This window comes from Delphinus delphis, chromosome 10, assembly GCF_949987515.2.
Source record: "Delphinus delphis chromosome 10, mDelDel1.2, whole genome shotgun sequence".
Classification (NCBI taxonomy): domain Eukaryota; kingdom Metazoa; phylum Chordata; class Mammalia; order Artiodactyla; family Delphinidae; genus Delphinus; species Delphinus delphis.
In genome coordinates this window covers 32,071,640-32,089,700 of record NC_082692.2, presented here as the reverse complement: position 1 = coordinate 32,089,700, position 18,061 = coordinate 32,071,640, and the positions used below count along the sequence as shown (strand labels likewise).

General features: G+C 51.5%; 2 protein-coding genes across 4 annotated transcripts in view; one reads left to right on the top strand and one right to left on the bottom strand.

The window, feature by feature from the left end:
* The window catches only part of RSPH9 (radial spoke head component 9), a 19,616-nt gene extending 11,539 nt beyond the window's left edge, over positions 1-8,077 (top strand). Inside the window, exon 5 of one of the 2 annotated variants that reach the window (XM_060021749.1) lies at positions 6,642-8,077. In XM_060021749.1, the coding sequence (XP_059877732.1) occupies positions 6,642-6,769 (128 nt within the window). In that variant the 3' untranslated portion in view covers positions 6,770-8,077. Of the gene's footprint in view, positions 1-1,943; positions 2,164-6,641 lie in introns of those variants that run through there. The other variant, XM_060021748.2, reaches the window with a different exon arrangement.
* Positions 1-18,061, bottom strand: part of MRPS18A (mitochondrial ribosomal protein S18A) — a 22,201-nt gene extending 4,140 nt beyond the window's left edge. Inside the window, exons 1-6 of one of the 2 annotated variants that reach the window (XM_060021750.1) lie at positions 17,943-18,061; positions 11,142-11,173; positions 8,595-8,702; positions 6,086-6,209; positions 5,785-5,854; positions 2,394-3,007 (exon numbers count right to left, since the gene is read on the bottom strand). In XM_060021750.1, the coding sequence (XP_059877733.1) occupies positions 2,863-3,007; positions 5,785-5,854; positions 6,086-6,209; positions 8,595-8,702; positions 11,142-11,173; positions 17,943-18,054 (591 nt within the window). In that variant the 5' untranslated portion in view covers positions 18,055-18,061 and the 3' untranslated portion in view covers positions 2,394-2,862. Of the gene's footprint in view, positions 1-2,393; positions 3,008-5,784; positions 5,855-6,085; positions 6,210-8,594; positions 8,703-11,141; positions 11,174-17,942 lie in introns of those variants that run through there. The other variant, XM_060021751.1, reaches the window with a different exon arrangement.

The window sequence follows — 18,061 nt, the reverse complement described above, 5'->3', positions numbered from 1 at the left end:
TGGGCCCCCCGGTGGCCAAACCCTAGGTGGGCAGGCTGGTGCCAGGGGAGGCCAGGACCCAGCCCTTGCCCAGGGTGTGCCAAGGCGCCAGCAACAGGGAACTGCTGACAGTGGTCTGGGCTGGGGGACTCCAGGATTCCAGTTCTTTCTCCAGGGCAGCATCTGGCTGCAAGCTGCCCTCCCCAGGTGGGCAGAGCCTGACCTTTTTCAGTTCAAGGGGGGCTGTGTGGCCCTGGTCTCCAAGGGCGGGGAGGGACACCCCAGACGATGCTCTGGGAACTGGCAGGGGGGGCTAACAGGGGCTGTCTGCTGGGGGGGGGGGCCTGTGCTTCTGGCCAGACGCTGAATGCAGTGCACTGGGAACACTTTGTTCTGTCACACCCCCTCTCCGGTTACCCCTAGGCCATCTGTTTTCTGAAACGAGTGACTGGGAAAGCAACAGGCCTTTAAGGCCTCTAGAACTCTGTGGGCAGGTCTATGAGTTGGAGATATGCAGAGGAAAGCTGCGAGCTAGGGGAAATACTCTCCACTTCTCTGACCAGGAAAGATACTGCCCCCATTCCCAACCTAGGCAGTGCCCCACCCAGAGCTCTGGGAACCCAGGAACACCTTTCTTCTTAATGCTGTCTGGCCAGCACTGAGCGGGCCTGGGGGAGCGGGGTCAAGCCCACACTGCTTTCTGCTTCATCATCTCACTGCATGGGTGGTGGCACTCGGTGCAGGCCACTGCACAGTGCTGAGGTGGCCTCCAGGTGGCCTCTCCCTAAGCAGCCCAAGGCCAGCTGACCTACACACCCCCCAAAAGCTCTGGCTTTGACCTGGGCAGGCGCTGGCACCCTGAGTAGGGCTGAGCTGCCATCAGAGCCAGGGGTGCCTGGTGGTCAGATCTCTTGGATTCAGGGTGGGAGGGTGGGACCTGAGCTCCGAGGCTGCTGGGTGTGGAGTGACCATGGTGGGCTGTGGCTGGAGGAGGCCTGGGGGCAGAGGGGCAGTGGAAGCTAGGCAGCCGGGCTGACCTGGCAGCTCATGAAGGCCTAGGCGCAGTTCTCAGCGCATCACTGGCTGGTCCAGCACCAAAACCTTCAAAGCATTTGCCTTTCTGGCAGGGCCTGGGGCAGAGCTGCGGCTGGGCCGGGAGAGGCCTCAGTGCGCAGGGGAATAGAAGTTCCAGATCTGCATCCAGAGGCGATTTTCCCAGGCTCCTTCCTCCCACACAACGGCTCCCTCCCTTGGTTCTGGAGCTGGATCAGGCCCTTCCCGCCAAGTCCTCACGGCTGCACAGCTCAGCCCCAGGCTGGGCTGCTCCTGTCTGGGGAGCAGAAACCCGGGCAGAACCCAGGACAGACAAAGGCTTATTAGTTGCAGCTCAAGTACCCTGCCGCCAAGGATGGCTCCCAGTCTACCGGCTGCTAGAAAGGGCTACTGAGCTGGGAGGCCTGAAACGGCCCCACTTCTTTGTGAGCCTGGTCAGGTCTCATCCATCTCAGAGCAGAGGCTTCTGGGCTGGGGAAGAGAGCGCAAATGGCAAACAGCAGTGAAGCGCACCAGGACTGAAGGCCACCAGTGAGCACCCCTAGCGCAGGGTGAGAGGGAGCCTGGAGCCTCTCCTAGCCCAGCCCCAGCTCCCCTCTGCCTGTGCACTGTGGATTCAGCTTCCTCCCCCACGCAACCTTTCACTAGACTTGCTGACAGGAACAAAACGGACTGCTTTGAGTTTTACCTCTTTTCATTTCCTTTGCCCTCCCTCTGGAAGTGGTTTTAATGAGCAGTGAAACGGCTCAAAAGCAATCAGAAGGAGTAAAGTGTCGGGATAATTAAACTGTCTTCCCTTTTCCCATTGGACCTTAATGCTCGGGCCTGGCTGCCCGGAGCCTGGGGCCTCTGCATGGCCGGCAGGGCTCTGCCTCCACAGTGCCCAGGCCTTGCCTCCTGCTCCTCCTCAGGGTCCTGGAGCATCCAGATGGAGAGAGGCAACACCCTGGTGGTGCTGCGCAGCCTGCTCTGGCCAGGTCTCACCTTCTACCATGCTCCTCGCACCAAGAACTATGGCTACATCTACGTGGGCACTGGCGAGAAGAACATCGACCTGCCGTTCATGCTGTAGGAGGGCTGCCTGGGGAGTCTGGAGAGTCTAAACAGTATTTTCATAAAGTCCAGTGAATTTGGTCTGTTTGTTCTGTGCTGCTGCCTCCCCTCATCTCCACCTCCATCTGGTGTCCAGGCTGAGGAGAGGCCCAGCTCAAATAGAGCAAGTGGCAGAGGGTTGGAATGTGCTAACGAGAGAGAAAGGTGGGAGGAAATGGCAGGGGGGGGTGACAGCCAGGAGCCCTCTGAGGAGGGCAGCTTCCTGGACTCAGATGAGAGCTGCACATGGGCCAGGCAGCCTAACTTACCTCCTCCTTGCAGCCCTCCTGGCCAAAAAGCTAACAGCTGTCAATAGAGAGGAAGGGAACCTGTTTGGCCCGTGAACTCCCCTGTTGCATTCACATGGCCCATCACAAGAGATCAGTGACTTAATGCTCAGTAACTGGCCGGAAACGGGTTGAGCCCCCCGCACTTCCCAAGCAGTGGGCGCACACCCAGTGGGTGAGTACAAGCCTGGTTTATAACATTCCTGTGGGCAAAGCTCCTGTCCACCAGCAATGAGCCCAGGCCAGTCACAAGACCACAGCAGCTGCCTGGGGACTCGACTGCCCCACCTGCACCCAGCGCCCAGCTCTGTTGCAGAGCAGGCCCAGGGCACTAGTGTTGGACCTGCTAGCCCTCGTGCCATCCACGTTGGAGGAGCCGGGCCACCCTGGTGGGATGGGGCGGGAGTGCAGGATGAGCTCACGGCTGGCTCTCGGGAGGCCGTGCTCTCAGTCAGTGATACAGCACCAAAGGCCTGCTCGCGTAGGAGACGTTGTCCTTCAGGAGGGGGGACCCCACGGCCATGCGCACCTTGTTCCAGCGGTGGCCTTTGTTGTAGATGGGCTTGACGGAGCGGGGAGACCAGCGGGTGAGGTACCTGTGGAGCGAGGATGAGAGGTGGCCGTGGGACCGTGGGCATGGCCTCCTCAGGCCCAAGCCGCGCTTGGCCAACCAAACCCTTTCACCAGTTTTCCTTTCTTGAGAAGGGCTTTTCCTGGGAGCAACTGCTGAATATGCTGTAAACAGATGGGCTGGGCTCCTGCTGCCGCAGGTGTGTGTGGCCAGGGTCAGGCAGCACAAGGCCACACGCTTCCTGGATCTTTATGAGTCGTCAGTGTTTGTGTGTATTTGCTGGGGGAGGAGGTGGAGGAAGAGGCTGCTCAGAGAGCAGATCATCCCTCTGTGGCCCAGTCACGGGGAGAGGAGAGGCTGATGTAAGGGCCTGGAGGAATCCTTCCCTCTCCCCCACTTGGCTCACTCTGCCACCCCAGCCTTCAGGGAACAAGCCTAGGCAGCCATAACTCGTAGAGGATCCCTGCCCCTCACCCAACCCATGATGGGGGCCAGGAATGTTCTTGTAAGTAGGAGGGGGTGGGGTGGGGAAAGATGGCTGCCACCCATAGTCCTTTTGCCTCCTTTGGGGATGGCAGCAGGGCCCTGATAGTTCCCGGAAAAGTGGCTCATGCCGGCTGGGACTGGGGTTTACTCCGTCCAGAACGAAACTTGGATCCTGTCCAGAGAGGCCCACCCTTCGTCCTGAAAGCTCAGCCATGGCAGAGGCCAGGATCCTCCCCTGCTTCCACACTAGGTTAGGGCTCAACCCAGCCGCCTCTAGAGACCCTCAAATTAGAGGTTTTAATTAAAAAAATTAATAACCATGGCTGAAAATTTTTAGCTAAGAGTGAAAAAATGACTGCTGATTTATACATTTCAACTGAGCTCCCCTGGACCTGTGTCTTCTGCTCTGAGCTTTGAGAGGAAGTAAAAGCTGTGGGTGGTATTGGCCTCCATGCCACGTGCGAGGTGGGCCAGCAGGAGAGGGCTTCCCCATGTCCACTGTGGCTGTCAGTGCCCCAGCAGGGAGGCCTCTGTGCAGTAGGCTGGCCCCAGGGATGCCTTTGGTGGTGCTGGGACCTGGCAGGCCCCTGTGCTGGCATTTCCCAGGCTTCAGAAGGGTGGGTGAAGAGGTGGGGTGTGGGAGCAGCCTCCCCCAAAGGGTTGCTCCTTGGGTTTGAAGACCCCAGATCCCGAGGCTCACCAGGCTCTCCATAGTTGCTGCCCTAAAGGCTCCCTGCCCCTCCCACCCTGGAGAGACCCCAGGGAAGCTGGGATTCAGCTGGCCCTGGGCCTGATGCTTGTGCCACAAGGAGCAGCCACCTGGCAGGGGAGGGGGCTGAGGGCCTCTGGATGGCTCTCTGGGAACACTCCAGCTCTAAGAACCAAGGCTCCTTCCTCCTACCTCTCCTGAAGGAGTGGGGAAGGAGGACGCATGGCTCCCCCGGGCCCGGCCGGTGCATGGCAGCTCAAGGACCTCTGGATGGAATCATAAAGTCCCTTGTAAGGAATCAGCCTCCCATGTAGCCAGGACTCCCTCTCCTCCCCAGGGTGGCCTTTGCAACCCAAGAGCCTCCACGCATCATCAATCCGGTGTCACGTTAAAGGACACCGGATATATGGGAGGGAGCCTGGCTTTGCTTCAAAGGCCTGAGGGAAGGATGGATTGTGTCCTTAGGCCTGCTGCTTGTCTCTTAACGAGTCAGGGTAGGGGGGGGCTCAACCCCCAAAAGGTCCGCAGCACATTTGGGAAAGACAGGAAGAGGTTAATATGTCCCGTTCCTCTGGGGCTGCTGGCAGATGGCCCAGCTAGCAGTGTGGGAGGTGCAGGTGGAGATGGGCAAGGGGCCAGGGTGTTGGCGAGGCGTCAGTGAAGACCCAGCTCTGGCCCTGCACCCCCAGCCCAGCAATCCATGGCTAGTATTTGCCTGGCCTCTCATCCTCCATGCCTGGGTTCTGTTGGGGATCAGCCTAGGAGATTTGCTGGGGGTGGGGTATCTTGCTTTGCTTTAACCACAGAGTGCAATTCCAGTGGCAGCGGGACAGGCTGAAGGCAGGGCGTTTATTGATACGATACGGGAGAACAAGAAGAAATACCAACATCGATTTTACAGACCTGGATCTACTCTCAACCAGGGGGTATTATAGTTCTAGGAGTATGTGAGTGTGGTAATGTCAGAGACAGCTGTTTAAGTGTTAGACAGGAATCTATTTCTACACCAGAGGGGGCCACCCTGCTTAGGCTGAAAGGCAGACTGACTGATTCTAGGACCTAGGGGACTTCCTCTCCTCCTCTATAAAACCTCAGGACCTCATGGGATACCATGTGCAGCTGTGCAGGTCGTTAACTGCACAACTCTAGGGAGCACCATTCACAATCTAGTCTACCTGGATGCTGCCTTAAAGTTTTGCAGTGTACGATTTGCGCAGCTATGTACAGTGGCCCTGCCCCAGACAGCCTTCCCATTTCTATTTCTAAGGCCTCATTTTGCCCTTTAATAACCCCAGTGCTATTACAGAAAGTTTGCAGAAGTGCTCTGACATTCCCATAGCAACTCAGTATGATGTCATAAACAGAAGATTAGCACATTCTAATGCCCAACAACGACCTTCTTACCCTTCTTACCCCTGTGCTAAGTGCCCTACTGGGGAGGGACAAGGAAAGAGGCTGAGGCCGGCAGGGGAGAGTAACAGAAGCGTACACAGTGGTCGGACTGATGGGGTGGGTGCTTAGGCTGGAAGGGATGGAATGCTCCAGCTTTCCTGAACTGTGGAACGAACTCCAGGAGACAGCCTCCCCAGCCCAGGTTACCTGCTTACCTGTTGAGTTGGGGTTTGCTCTTTGGAACAAATCCTTCTGGAAGCTTAGGTCTGTGATTTGGGAGCAGACCTGAGTGGAGAGAAAAGCATTTAAGGGGATGGTCTCTGCAGCTCCCTGTGTAGCTCTTGGGGGCTGGAGGGAAAGCCCAAGGGGGTGGGAGGTTGGCACTAGGGGGTGAGTATAATGAAGCCTCTGGATACCCATTGCCCTTTCAGGAGGGGCTGGAACACGGGGCAGCTGGAGGGTGGAAATGGTGCCCACAGCCCGCTTCTGCCCCTCTTAGCCCAAGGTGCTTTCTACCTGCTCGGTGGGCCATCTTCACACACTCCTCAATCTTGCGGTGCTCTTCCTGGCACAGGCCCGTGACCCTTCGGGGCAGCATGCCCCCGTGTGGCCGGATGAACTGACTGAGCAGCAGAACATCCTAGTGGAAACGGAAAACAGGAGATGAGGGTCCTCTGGACAGGCACTTGCTGCTGGGGAGCCAGGGCTGAGTGGCCTCCAGGGGAGGCTGCCAGAGGCTGAGGCTCCCCCGGAACAGACCTGAGGCCACTCCCTCCCCACAGAGCTCTGCACGCGGGCCTGCTATCTCCACCCTAACAAAGGTTCAATCCCAACTTAGCAAGATTTCCTGACCCCATTACCATCCCCAAGAGTCCTCTCAGCTCCTCCATGAGATAAGTCTTCCGATAGACTAGGTTAGAGAACAGGAACTCTTCAAGAAGGTTAACAAGATTTCATGCACCCACGGTATCTTTCCTGGTGATGAAAGGTGTGTTCTCCTCCTTGGGTGGTGTAGGGGGTATGTCATGTACTTCTGCACAACAGGGAAAACCTGTACCATTTCCGCCCCCAGAGTCTACATGCCACAGCCCAGAAGACCCACAGAGAGCCCCTCGACCTTGTGCCATGCCCTCTGAAGCCCCAGGCAGCAACGAGCTGAGGATGGGGCCAGGTTGCAAGGTTAAATCCCACATCTTCTAAGCCCCCTGTGACCAGATGTAAATGGATTCTTCGGCTTCCTTTGAACCATCAGACTGCTTTGGATGAGTCAAGGAGAGAGTCAAGAATTAAGAATCAGAATCAAGAGAGACCACGTCCCCTCCCAACTCTCACAGCATGGCTGAGAGGGTTAAAGAAAAGTCGCCCACCTGACCCAGAGGGGCCTGGCATGCCTATCTCCATGGTCCTGGTCCTCAAACTGACTCGCTGCCCTGGCAGGTACCTCGCTGTATAACGGCAGGTTTGTTTTAATCACTGGAAAGCTCCCGGGGGACCCAGGCCCCCAAATGCCACCCCTGTAATCTCCAGACTCTGATGAAAAGAACTTGGATTGGATTATCCAGGGATAATACACTGGTCTCACAGCCCCAGTGCCCCCACTGCAGGCTGCCAAAAAGGCAGACAGCTTTGTGCAGCTCAAAGTTGCAGTGCCCTGAGCGGAAAGGGGTAAAAGGAAAACAACTTCTTCAGCCTTTACCTTGGAGGGGACTGGATTTCTTCTGCTTGATAAACAGAGCCAAGTCCATTTCCTGGAAATGGCTCATAGGAAGAGTGCCCCATGGTGATCAGGCAGGTGTGGGGTTCACCTCTCTATTCACAGCTGGGATTCTAAGTATGGCCAGGACCCCACTAACTTCCATGTCACAAGAAGCTGAGAGCAGTGCCCCATGGCCTGCAAGTTCCCTGTTACTCCAGGTGGCCATCAGCGGAAGGGCCGGGACAGGTCAAAAGAATACCCCCACCCCCACCCCGGGGTGGCCTGAAGCCAAGGCTCCCAGCCCAGGAGATTAGTTGGGTCATTCTGTTCAGATCCCGTGGACATGTGGCCTCTCCTGCTCTGACCACCTGACCGGGATCTCTGCCCTTAGTCATCCCATTCCACAGAGGGGCATAGGGACAACCTGCAGGTCAAACTGGCCCAGAGTCTGAATCACCTGAAACCTAAAAACAGGGTTGCTTAATGTCACCAATAGAATGCTAAAGGACAAGTATGGATTTCTCCAGGGCTGCGTCCTTTCCCCCAGGCCCGCCCCATCTCTAGACATGATATAGAGTAGTAGCTGGGATCATAGGCTCTGCCTGGGTTTTGTAGCCCCAGAGTGTGCATCCCAGCTCTGATACTTACTAGCTGGGTGGGTGATCTGAGGCAAGTTCATTAACTTGTTCATTAACAAGGTCATGCCTCAAATTTCCTCATCTGTAAAACAAGGATGAAAATAGTACCTACTTCACAGGGATATTGGGAAAACTAAGTGAATTATGCCCCATAGGTGCTTACACACAGAGCAGCACCCCGTACAACTCACCTATTGTTGTTCACTCTTGTCATCTCTCTGTGAAACAACAGCTCTAGAAGACCTACAGCAAACAGGGGTCTCTGTAGCTCCAATATGGAAAGAGAATGATATATCCCCAGATCATAGTAAGGACTCTCCAGAGATGTCCTCATTATAAAAGGAGGAAAGCCAAGCTCAGATTCTGATTCCACCCCCCTGGTGGAATCAGAACACAGCCCTACGAGACTGGGCTCCAGGGCCCTGGTGGTCTGAATCGACCGCAACCAGACCATGAACTAAGTCAGTGACTCTCCACCCTCGCTGCACATTAGAATCACCTGGGGAGCTTTAAAATATAATGATGGCTGGGCTCCACCCCAGGCCAACAGAAACATCTGGAGGTGGAGCCTGAGCATTTTTAAAACTGGACAAAATGCTTCTGTCTTGGTGGTTCCATGAGATGCTGCTTAAGCCCACAGGGAACACGAGCTCCAAGACGCGCAGACATGTGTGTCTGTGCCCAGACTCACCTCGTAGTTATACTTGTGTTTCAGGTTCCAGCGGCAGATAGGGCACTGGCCGGAGGGGTTGGGGGGATTTGGACTTTCCTTGGGAGTCCCTGTGATTCGGCCTTCAATCTAGAAGGCAGAGAAAGAGAGCCTGTGAGGGAGAGGGCTGTGCAGAGCCTCTCATCCTCAAACAACCCCCCGAGTGGTAGGAGTGCTGGTGAGACTTCATCTCTGGGGGCCTCAGGCGAGTAGCTAATGGGTCTCTCTGCCTGAATTGTGGTGCTGATTCCATAGCTGCTGGACAATGGACCTTGGAGTAGCCACAGAGATGGGTTTGATGGTCTGCAAGGGTAGTAGAAACTGAACTTAATGCTGGTGGCAAGAGGGAGGGGTTTGCTCTATCAGCTGAATGCTACCTTTCCTTCCTCAAAAAGACAAAAACTCCAGAACATTATGCTTCCCTCTCTCTCCTTTGGGAAAAAGCAATAAATGCACATGGTAGAAAGTTTCAAACTGTGCAGGGATGTGGAGTCGAAAGGAAGTCTCCCTCCCATCCTGCGTGTCCTTCTCAGAGGAAACTGCAGTTTCCAGTTTTATCTGACAGAGGTAAGTTTTTGCCAGTGGTTCTCAACCAGGCAGGGTTGCCTAAAAACAGGGTCCAGGGGACACTGGACAATGTCTGAGACATTTCTGATCATCCCCACGGGGGGATGGAGTGCTACTGGCCTCTAGCAGGGAAGGTGCTCACCACCCTACATGCACAGGACAGCCCTCACTCACAACACAGAACCAGCCAGTCTAAAACGCCAGCAGCACCAGGCTGAGAAAGCTGGTCTAGGCCTATACAAGCAGACAACTGTGTGCGCTCTCCTCCTCCCCCCTCTCTCTAAAAACACAGAGGGGAGGATACATTCCCCTGCCCTCCTCCTCTTATCACTCTGGATTCCACCTCTCAAACCGTGCTGAGGCCACATGTGAAGTGACCTCCTCCATGGCTGCTGTATCCTGTGACACAGCCTTGGAATTACTAAGCTCAATAAACCAATGATCTGGGCATCAGCTCCAATTGCAAGAAGGGGAGTTTAGAAAGCCTTGCTGATTGAGGCCACAGATTGTGTGATGTTGGGACAGGTCTGAGAGACTCTGGGAGGGAAGCAACACTGTCTCCCAGGGAAGAACTGGCAGAAGGCAAAGGGGGCCAGAAGCAAGGCTTGGCCGTGCAGGGTGCTGTTACTACCCTTCTGCCAAGGCCACCACAGCTATGCCAGAACGGGGAAAGTGCGCTAGGGAAAATGTGCAGGTACATGGAAGGACTTGGGAGGGGGTCAAGGTGGGCCTGGTGGGGGAGAGCTAACACTTATTGACTCCCCACTATAGGCCTGGCTCTGTGCTAATAATGGGCCACATGTATCATCTCATTTAACCCCACAACCTAGTGAGGGCAGAATCATGATCTTATTTTACTGATGAAGAAAGTGAGACCCCGGAGAGTAATACCCAAAGTCAGCCATGGCAGCGCCTCTCCAGGCATGGCTGGGTTACCTCCCCCAAGGGCTCTCATGGGGCCACATACTTCTGTGTTAATTCCACAAATAGAAAATTCATGCCCCACAGGAAAAACACTCTTCACACTCAAAAGCCAGACGTGCTTCTGTCCACCAGCATGGAGTTTAAAGGGTGAATACTTGTTTTGGCTTTAGATAAGGGAACCAAAAAAGGTGCCCTAAGGGAATGGGATCCCCCTAGAAAGAACTGTTTTGGGGCTAAGCGGTAAAAAGGCTGAGGGCGTGTTCTGGGGAAGACCCAAAGACGGAACCCTAAGGCTTGTCCTGGGGATAAGAAGGCCTTAGGGAGGACTGGTCTTGACTGGCCGCCAGAGGGTTAAATCCCTGCTTGACATGGAAGCTACAGAGGCTTCTGGGAACTCAGTGGAGTGGTTGAGGATTTCTTGGAGGCGTGGAAGGCCGTGTGAAAACAACGTTGTCTTTTAGGGATTATAGGATAATCTAGGCCCCATGACTCCCGGAGGAAGGGAGGTGAGATAGGCCCAGTGAGGGAGGGGGGAGTAGGTGGGTGAAGAACTGTGCTAGCTTTCTCACCAACAGAGAAGACAGGGTGCCAGCTATGAGCCCAGGGCCCAGAGAGTGTCACCTTCTAACTACATCACTGAAGGAGTAGTAGCTTAGTCATTCTAGGCAGAAAGGAAAGATCCAGGCTCCTCGCCCGGGGTCTACTCTCTCTAGTCTTGTCATTACCTTAGTTTTCCCCTTTGGAAAACTGACTTATCACCCGCCAAAGAACATATCAGCAAATACCTATGAGCTCTTGTCATACAAAGGGCCACTTTAATCAAGTAACAGATGTCTTAGTCCAGGCACAGCAACTGTTCCTGATTAACCACACTCTCACACACAGGTTGAAAATAGTAGACTGTGGGATTTATGGTCACAGAGGGAGCAGATCCTGAAGCCAGGAGTCCAGTTGGGGCCTCCCACCCTCCCTCAGAGGAGCAGCCAGGCAGCTCCAAGCATTAAAGATGTTAGAAGTGGCCAACTCGACGATACTTACTATAGTTGTCTTCCCTGCTTGGATCTCCACCACTACAGAGATAAAGGGGAAAAACTAGGTCAGCCATTTAATAAGGAACAGGGAGTTTCAAGTAACAGCTCAAACTTTACACATGCAGAAAAACGGAGCCCTCTCTCTGCACTCTCCCACAGCCCTGACCTGGAAAAGGAAGTATGCAGGGTTCACCTCCCAGTGCCAAGGCTCTGTGCCCTGGAGGATGGGCGGGGGCAAGCCCAGATGCCCACATCATATTATCTGTCTGGGATTAAGGGTCTCCACACTGTTTCTGCCTTTCTGAGATTAATCTTGGTTCCATCCAAGGTACTTGGCAAGACCTTGCCCTACTGTGGCTAGCAACAATGGCCTAAGAGATGAGGGTTGAAGGTGGGGGGTGGGAAGTGGGCAGAAGCCGCTAAAAGACCTTCAAAAATACCCATCGCATATGTTCTTTCATTAGGAGAACCAGACAAATATGGTTCCTGACCTTGACGAGTTTGCAATCTAAGATACAGCACTGAGCTAACACTGCTCCAGGGGTCCCACGGTGGCTAGGTAATGAGACCAGTTCACTCCTAAAACATCCTGAGAGCCTTGTGTACAAGCTGTACAAGGGCAGCTGTGCGAGTCAAATCCTCTCCCTGTAGGGGTGCATTTTGTTATCCACACCGGAGAGGGGTGATGGGAGAGGTGGGAATGAGGGGCCTGCAGATATGGGGTCCAGGCAGAACTGCAGAGAGTGCTGCAGTTCCGCACTGAGAGGGCCTCCCTCAGCTCTTCGCTGAGGCAGTCAGAAGAGAACCCGAGGGCAAGACAATTAAGCCGCACGCACACAGGCACGCAAGCCAGGCTGTACATATTTCCTCTTACTTAACCAGGATGCAGAAAGACAACTTCAACAATATCCAAAGGAAGAACCAAGCTAATAACCCACATTCGGCAAATAGAATCAAATAGAAAGTTCTTGGAGATTCTCCCTGGTCTCCCAGTTTCTTTAGAGAAAGAAGCCATGGCTTTTAGCATAGGAGCTCATACCACAGATGCTCCATAAAGGCTAGGGAGCAAAATACTTCTCATAATGCCCTTCTGACTGCTAACTACTGTAACAGAAAACATGAGTGCACATACTAGGCTGCAAACTGTCTCCCCAAATAGTAAAACCATATTTTAACAGTAGCTTGGCTACCACAATTCGTTCTACTCAGCCCTAGCCAGATTAGAAAGAGCCTAAGGTTAACTTTGTGAATCTAATGAAAGTTACGGACCTTGCCCTGGAAACGCTTCCATAAGTGTACACACAATTAGACATGGATTACAGGAAGCTCACACACCCCTACAGCTACGCACCTAAATGGTAATACTGGTTTTCCCTCAGGGATGGGAGGAGGTGATTTTCTGAAGTTTCTAAAATAAACATGTACTGCCTTTGCAATAAAAAATAAACAGTAAAAAGAGAGAACGAAAATGTCTAAGAAAAAAAAGTGAGGCAATTCTAACCCACCCGGAGGCCCACAGCAGCATCTGTGATCACTGAGCTTTGTGACTGACACCAAACTGGACACAGATTGCCTGGAATTGTCCCCCATTTGTTTTCTGGGCAAGGCCATTCATAAAGACTCATTACTTCAACCAACCAACCTGAGAGCCTCTCAACTTCAACTCCACACACACAAAGGAGTAACAATGGCCAGAAAGGCCCCGAGGCTTTTTCCAGAGAACACTGTATACTAATCAATTCAAAGACAAACTAGGTTTCTCTCCCTCAGAGAAAATGTGTCACCGCAAAGATCAACTTGTTTCGAAGAGATACCAGCCTAAATGGGATGTGGGTGAGACTCAAACTGGTACTCAGTCTGGTGGCCAGCACAGCTGCAGGGAGATGGTCACTGCACCGTGTCAGCTACAAAAGTAGGGAGGCAGAAGGACGCAGCCCTAGCCCAGCAGGGCTGCCAGGCACCCCGGAAACTTTGCAAATTTGCAAAAACCAAGTTGGAAGAGGGACGGAGGGTGACCCAATCTGAGCAACAACAGGTGGGGGGCGAGTTTTTAAGAATCCGGATAGGAAACAAAAGGAGAGACCCACTCTGGTACCACTCAAGTCAGCGTGAGAACAGTGCCCTGAAACGAAGCGGACAAACATGTGCTTCCCCTCTAGGTGGAGGCACTTGGGTCCTAACCATCAAGTAAACAAGTCTAGCAAAACACACATCACTCCCGGCAAAGAACCAAACCCTGAAGTCATTCCACTGGCCCCTGGAAGAGAGATCAAAGCCCGTAGCAAGCTCCACTGTTAATGAGCTCCCCACACAGCAACTCTGAGCTAGTGAATCATCTCACTATAAGTCAGTGGGTAAAACAATAGGCAGATGCTTATCTAATAGAGACAATTCGTCAAATGAGAAGGAATGACTGGAGAACTCATACAGGACAGAGATTGGTCAGGGCGGTGTCTCAGTGCAGGGGCAGAGGGCCCACCGGAGCCTGAAGAGGCCCTAGGAGATTTCAAGTCTCTGAAAACAGGAGTTAGGAATCAAAATAGTATTGCTTTTCAGCATGCATACAAAAACATGTCAAAACCAAACAAAACCTGATATCCATTTGTTCCTGGCCTCCTCTCCATTCAACAGAAGTGGGGGTGGCTAAGAAAAGCTGGACTAAAAAACTGTTAGTCACTAACTGAAAACTTGTTTAGGAAAAGATGGAATTGCTCTTGTGTTCTGAGATATGGCTGTATCAAGTAAACTAAGGAAAGATACGAAGCAGTTTCCTAAACTAGAATTAAGGGCCAAAATCTTCTAAGATAGGCACTTCTCATACACATCAAATAATCTGTGCCATAGGAGGCAACACATTTGCTGAGTACCCATGGAGTGTACAGCCGGGCTCCACCCACTATGGAGAGCTCCAGCCTACTAGGAGACACAGTCTTTGCCCTAGAGGAGAAAAGAGAACTAAACCAAGCAAGGGAATCTCACTCTAACAAAGTCCATGCCTCATAAAGAGGTCCTTTGAGTACTTCAGTAAATACTCACCTAGGATGGAGTCCAAGATAACTGAAGTGTGTCTAGAGCAAACAGCATTGAGGTGAGATTGCAGTGAACGCAAAAAGACCTCGATGGCCACATAAACACAGACACAGTGAACTGCAGCAGGATAAAGACCCAGCTGTTTAGTAAAGGAGGAAGTGAGGAGAGCAGAATGACGAGGAGTGGAGGGCACTGCTGCAGGAAGTGCCCAGAGACCAAGGTCCTTCTTGGAAAGGATCCATGGAAACCAAGTCCCAAGTAGAGTATGAAGGGACGGAGTAACCGAATGGCAACGTGGCTAAACGGCAGCACCAACAATCTTATGTAGGGTCAGGGAGTAGAGCGCATGTTTGGGAAGTATGGCCATTGACTACTTCTCTCAAACTCCTTCCTCGCTCAAGCTCTGCTCCCTTCTGTTCATCTTTAATTCTGCCACTAAAGTTTTCTGATTCTCTCATCACCTACCCCTTCCTTTTCCCTTGGACCTCTGAGGGAATGTCTCTCTGCACTATCCTTCAAATGAGGAGTCTTACTGCTACATAAAAATCTCCTTCCACTAGAGGTTACTCTGGACTATGTCTTTTTTTTTTTTTTAATATTTATTTATTTATTTGGTTGCACTGGGTCTTAGTTGCGGCAGGTGGGCTCCTTAGTTGCGGCTCGCCAGCTCCTTAGTTGCGGCACGTGGGCACCTTAGTTGTGGCATGTGAACTCTTGGTTGCAGCATGCATGTGAGATCTAGTTCCCTGGCCAGGGATCGAACCCGGGCCCCCTGCACTTGGAACAGTCCTAACCACTGCGCCACCAGGGAAGTCCCTGGACTACGTCTTTTGAATTCTTTAAAGGCCCCAATTTGTTCACTCCTCTCTCAAAGCTTTTACCTATAAGAATGCCCATCCTGCCAGGCATATCCTTGTCTGAAATGCTAAGTCCTCCAGAAACCTCCCTTAGGAAAAGATGAAGAAAATTCCCTTCAGCCTTTATTCCTTTTCAACACACTCTGCTCTGAGGGTCTGATAGATCATTACTGTTAATTCAGATAGTCATATGTGTTTATTTTTCTTGTTTTAAATGCATTCCTTCACAAGGGCTCTAAGAGTGACAAGGCAGGAACAAGGTCTAACCTTTGCTAGGTCTGACAGTGTCAATCATGAAACTAAATGGTCTCCAGCAAGTTAACTGACAAGAGCTTTCAGGGAAGGGAGGGAACCATGCAGAAGCCCTGCTATGGAATACCAAGGTGATGGTATTGGAGGGAAAAGTGCTGGCTGTTCTTCCAACTCTACTACTTACTAGCTGTGTGATATTGGGCTGCTACCCAACACCTCTGGACCAGATTTCCTCATTTGTAAAAATGCCTGTAATATTCACCTTTAAGGATTGTTGAGAAGACTGAATAAGTGTACGTGGGAAACCTAGCAGTGTTTGCAGCAGGCACTTAGTAAACCACAACTTCCATTTTTTGTCTTCCTTTAGTCTTGCTTCTTCTGTAATTATCTTTTTTGGTTTTGTCTGTCCCTCTGTCAAACTTCAGACCAGGCTTTCTCAACAGCAGCAGGATCAGTATTTCAGGCCAGGTGGTTCTTTGTGGTGGAGGGCTATCCTGTGCACTGGAAGATGCTTAGCAGCACCCCTGGCTTCTACCCACCACATGCCATGAGCACAAGCTGTGACAACCAAAAATGTCTCTGGACATTGCCAAATGTTCCCTGAGGGACAAAACTGCCCCCAATTGAGAATCACTGCTTCAGACAGAGAGATTCTATAGGCAGGAGGAGTGGTGCTGAGTGCCCATGAACTCTGACTAAAATTAAGGAAGTACTATCTGATACTCTGAAAAGTAGAATGCTTGAATATTTTCAGCAAGACACCCACTTTCCTCTCCATGACTTTAAATTCTATGTGTACAATATTATTTGTGTGTCAAATATACCAGCTGGAACCAGTCAAAATTAGCTTTATGTGTAATTCTTTATGCCTTACACATAATGGATAGAATATCAAGTTTTTTTTTTTTCATTTAAAGGCTTTGGAGATAGATGGTTCTCAAGAAAAATATAAAATATGGTAATGCCTTCATGTAAGATCACATAAATTCAATTATTTAGCCTTTAGGTCTGACAGTAACACAGAGAAGCTACCAGGTATTTATGGCAAGGAAGACTTCAAACACCCATCTCATCATACAGCCCAGCATTTCACAAACTCTCCAACTGAAAAATTCTAATCTCAAATATTCCTTTGTAAAAAATCAAAACTCTTCCGCTTGCTTATCCTCTGGGGACATAGCAAAAAACTGTTTTCAACTTTTGATTTCATAAAGGATAAGTAAATTGCAGCCGTTAGTGTTTGACACTTGGTAGACGCCCTCAAAAATGTTATGGGCGTATGCCTGTTGTGCAGCATGGGAACAGATGGAACACCTTATCCAAGACACCTCTTTGTTGTCTTTCTTTATCAATGAATTAGTTTATCTTATGCTAACCAGGCAGTATCTGGATTTTGTTGTTCTTTCTAGCAAATGTTCCATCTTCCCTTCATAGCTAAATTTTTCAAACGCACCTATTCATTTCTTCATGAACCATCTCTCTCATTTCCCCAAACTGGGTTCCTTGTATGCCACTCTATTGAAATTGCTGTTTGAAAGCTAAAAAAGGACACCTTTTCTGAGACAAATCCAATGCTCTCTTCATTAGGCTCTTCTTTTTGGACTTTTATGGTCCCCCTGGCAAAAAAGATCTCTATTTTCCTCTGGATTCTTCTCAGCTTTAGTTAAAGGATATGCTGGTCAATACTACACCAGATCTTAAAAACACACACTCACACACACACAAAACCACTTCACTTCTATTGCACATCACTCATCCTTTCCTGCTTCCAGCAGTGCACAAAGACTATGTCCTGAAAGACCTCTTCACTCTGCCAGATTCCATCCTTTTATGAGCCTGTTAAAGACACGCCCCCTTCATGAAAACTTCCAATTCGGTTTGCTGTTGCCGGTAACCTAATCTCCCTGTACTTCCGCATGTAAATACCTAATACCTAACTTGCATTTATTGGAGTGTATCATATCATCTTATTAGAACCTAAATTCTCAGGAAAAGGGTTATATTTTTTTTTCTCCAGAATCCCTTAACAGCTTGAAGTACAGCACTTGGCCTTCAGTAAGCTCTCGGTGCAATACTAGAATCAGACTGCTTTTCCATACTTAAGATTAATGAAAAGCAAAACCACCATCCAGCATATGCCTCTGTTTCAACTGTTCAATGGTCTTTCCACCTTAGCTTCCACTTCTCAGACTAGTGGCCCAGGCAGAAAAAGCTGCCATCAGATTACAGCATTTTCAGATGAGAAACTGGAAAGGGAGGCCCGGGGGAGGTTATCCAGATGTCCTTCCCCGATGGCGCAGGAATTCTTTAATGAAGGAGGCGGCGATTCGGCGAATACGGAACGGAGAATTAACACGCAGACCCTGACCAAAAACTTTCCTGAACCCTGGGACAGGTTTCTCTTCTGCCCCTGCTAACTAAGTAGGCTTTTCTCTCCGATCTCCATCCCCCTCCCCCATCCCCACGCATGAGGACAATCACGATGGGTGGGAGGTCAAAGTAACAGCATCAGGGTCTGGAAGGGAACTGCAAGCACTCTCGGAGCCCAAGCATCTCCGGCGTTTCGGAACCGCCTGAAGGAAAGGGAGGGAGGGGAGCACGGAGGCAGAAGGAAGCAACCTTTGCTTCTCCTCTTCAACGCTGGGAGGTCACCAGGACCCAGGACTCACCTTCCCTGAACCCGCGAGCTGGAGGCCGGGCCCGGCTGGTCGCGGCCTGGCCTGCCAGGAGCCCTCTGAGCACCCGTCCGCAGCCGGACAGCAGCACATTGAGGGCCACCATCTTGAAA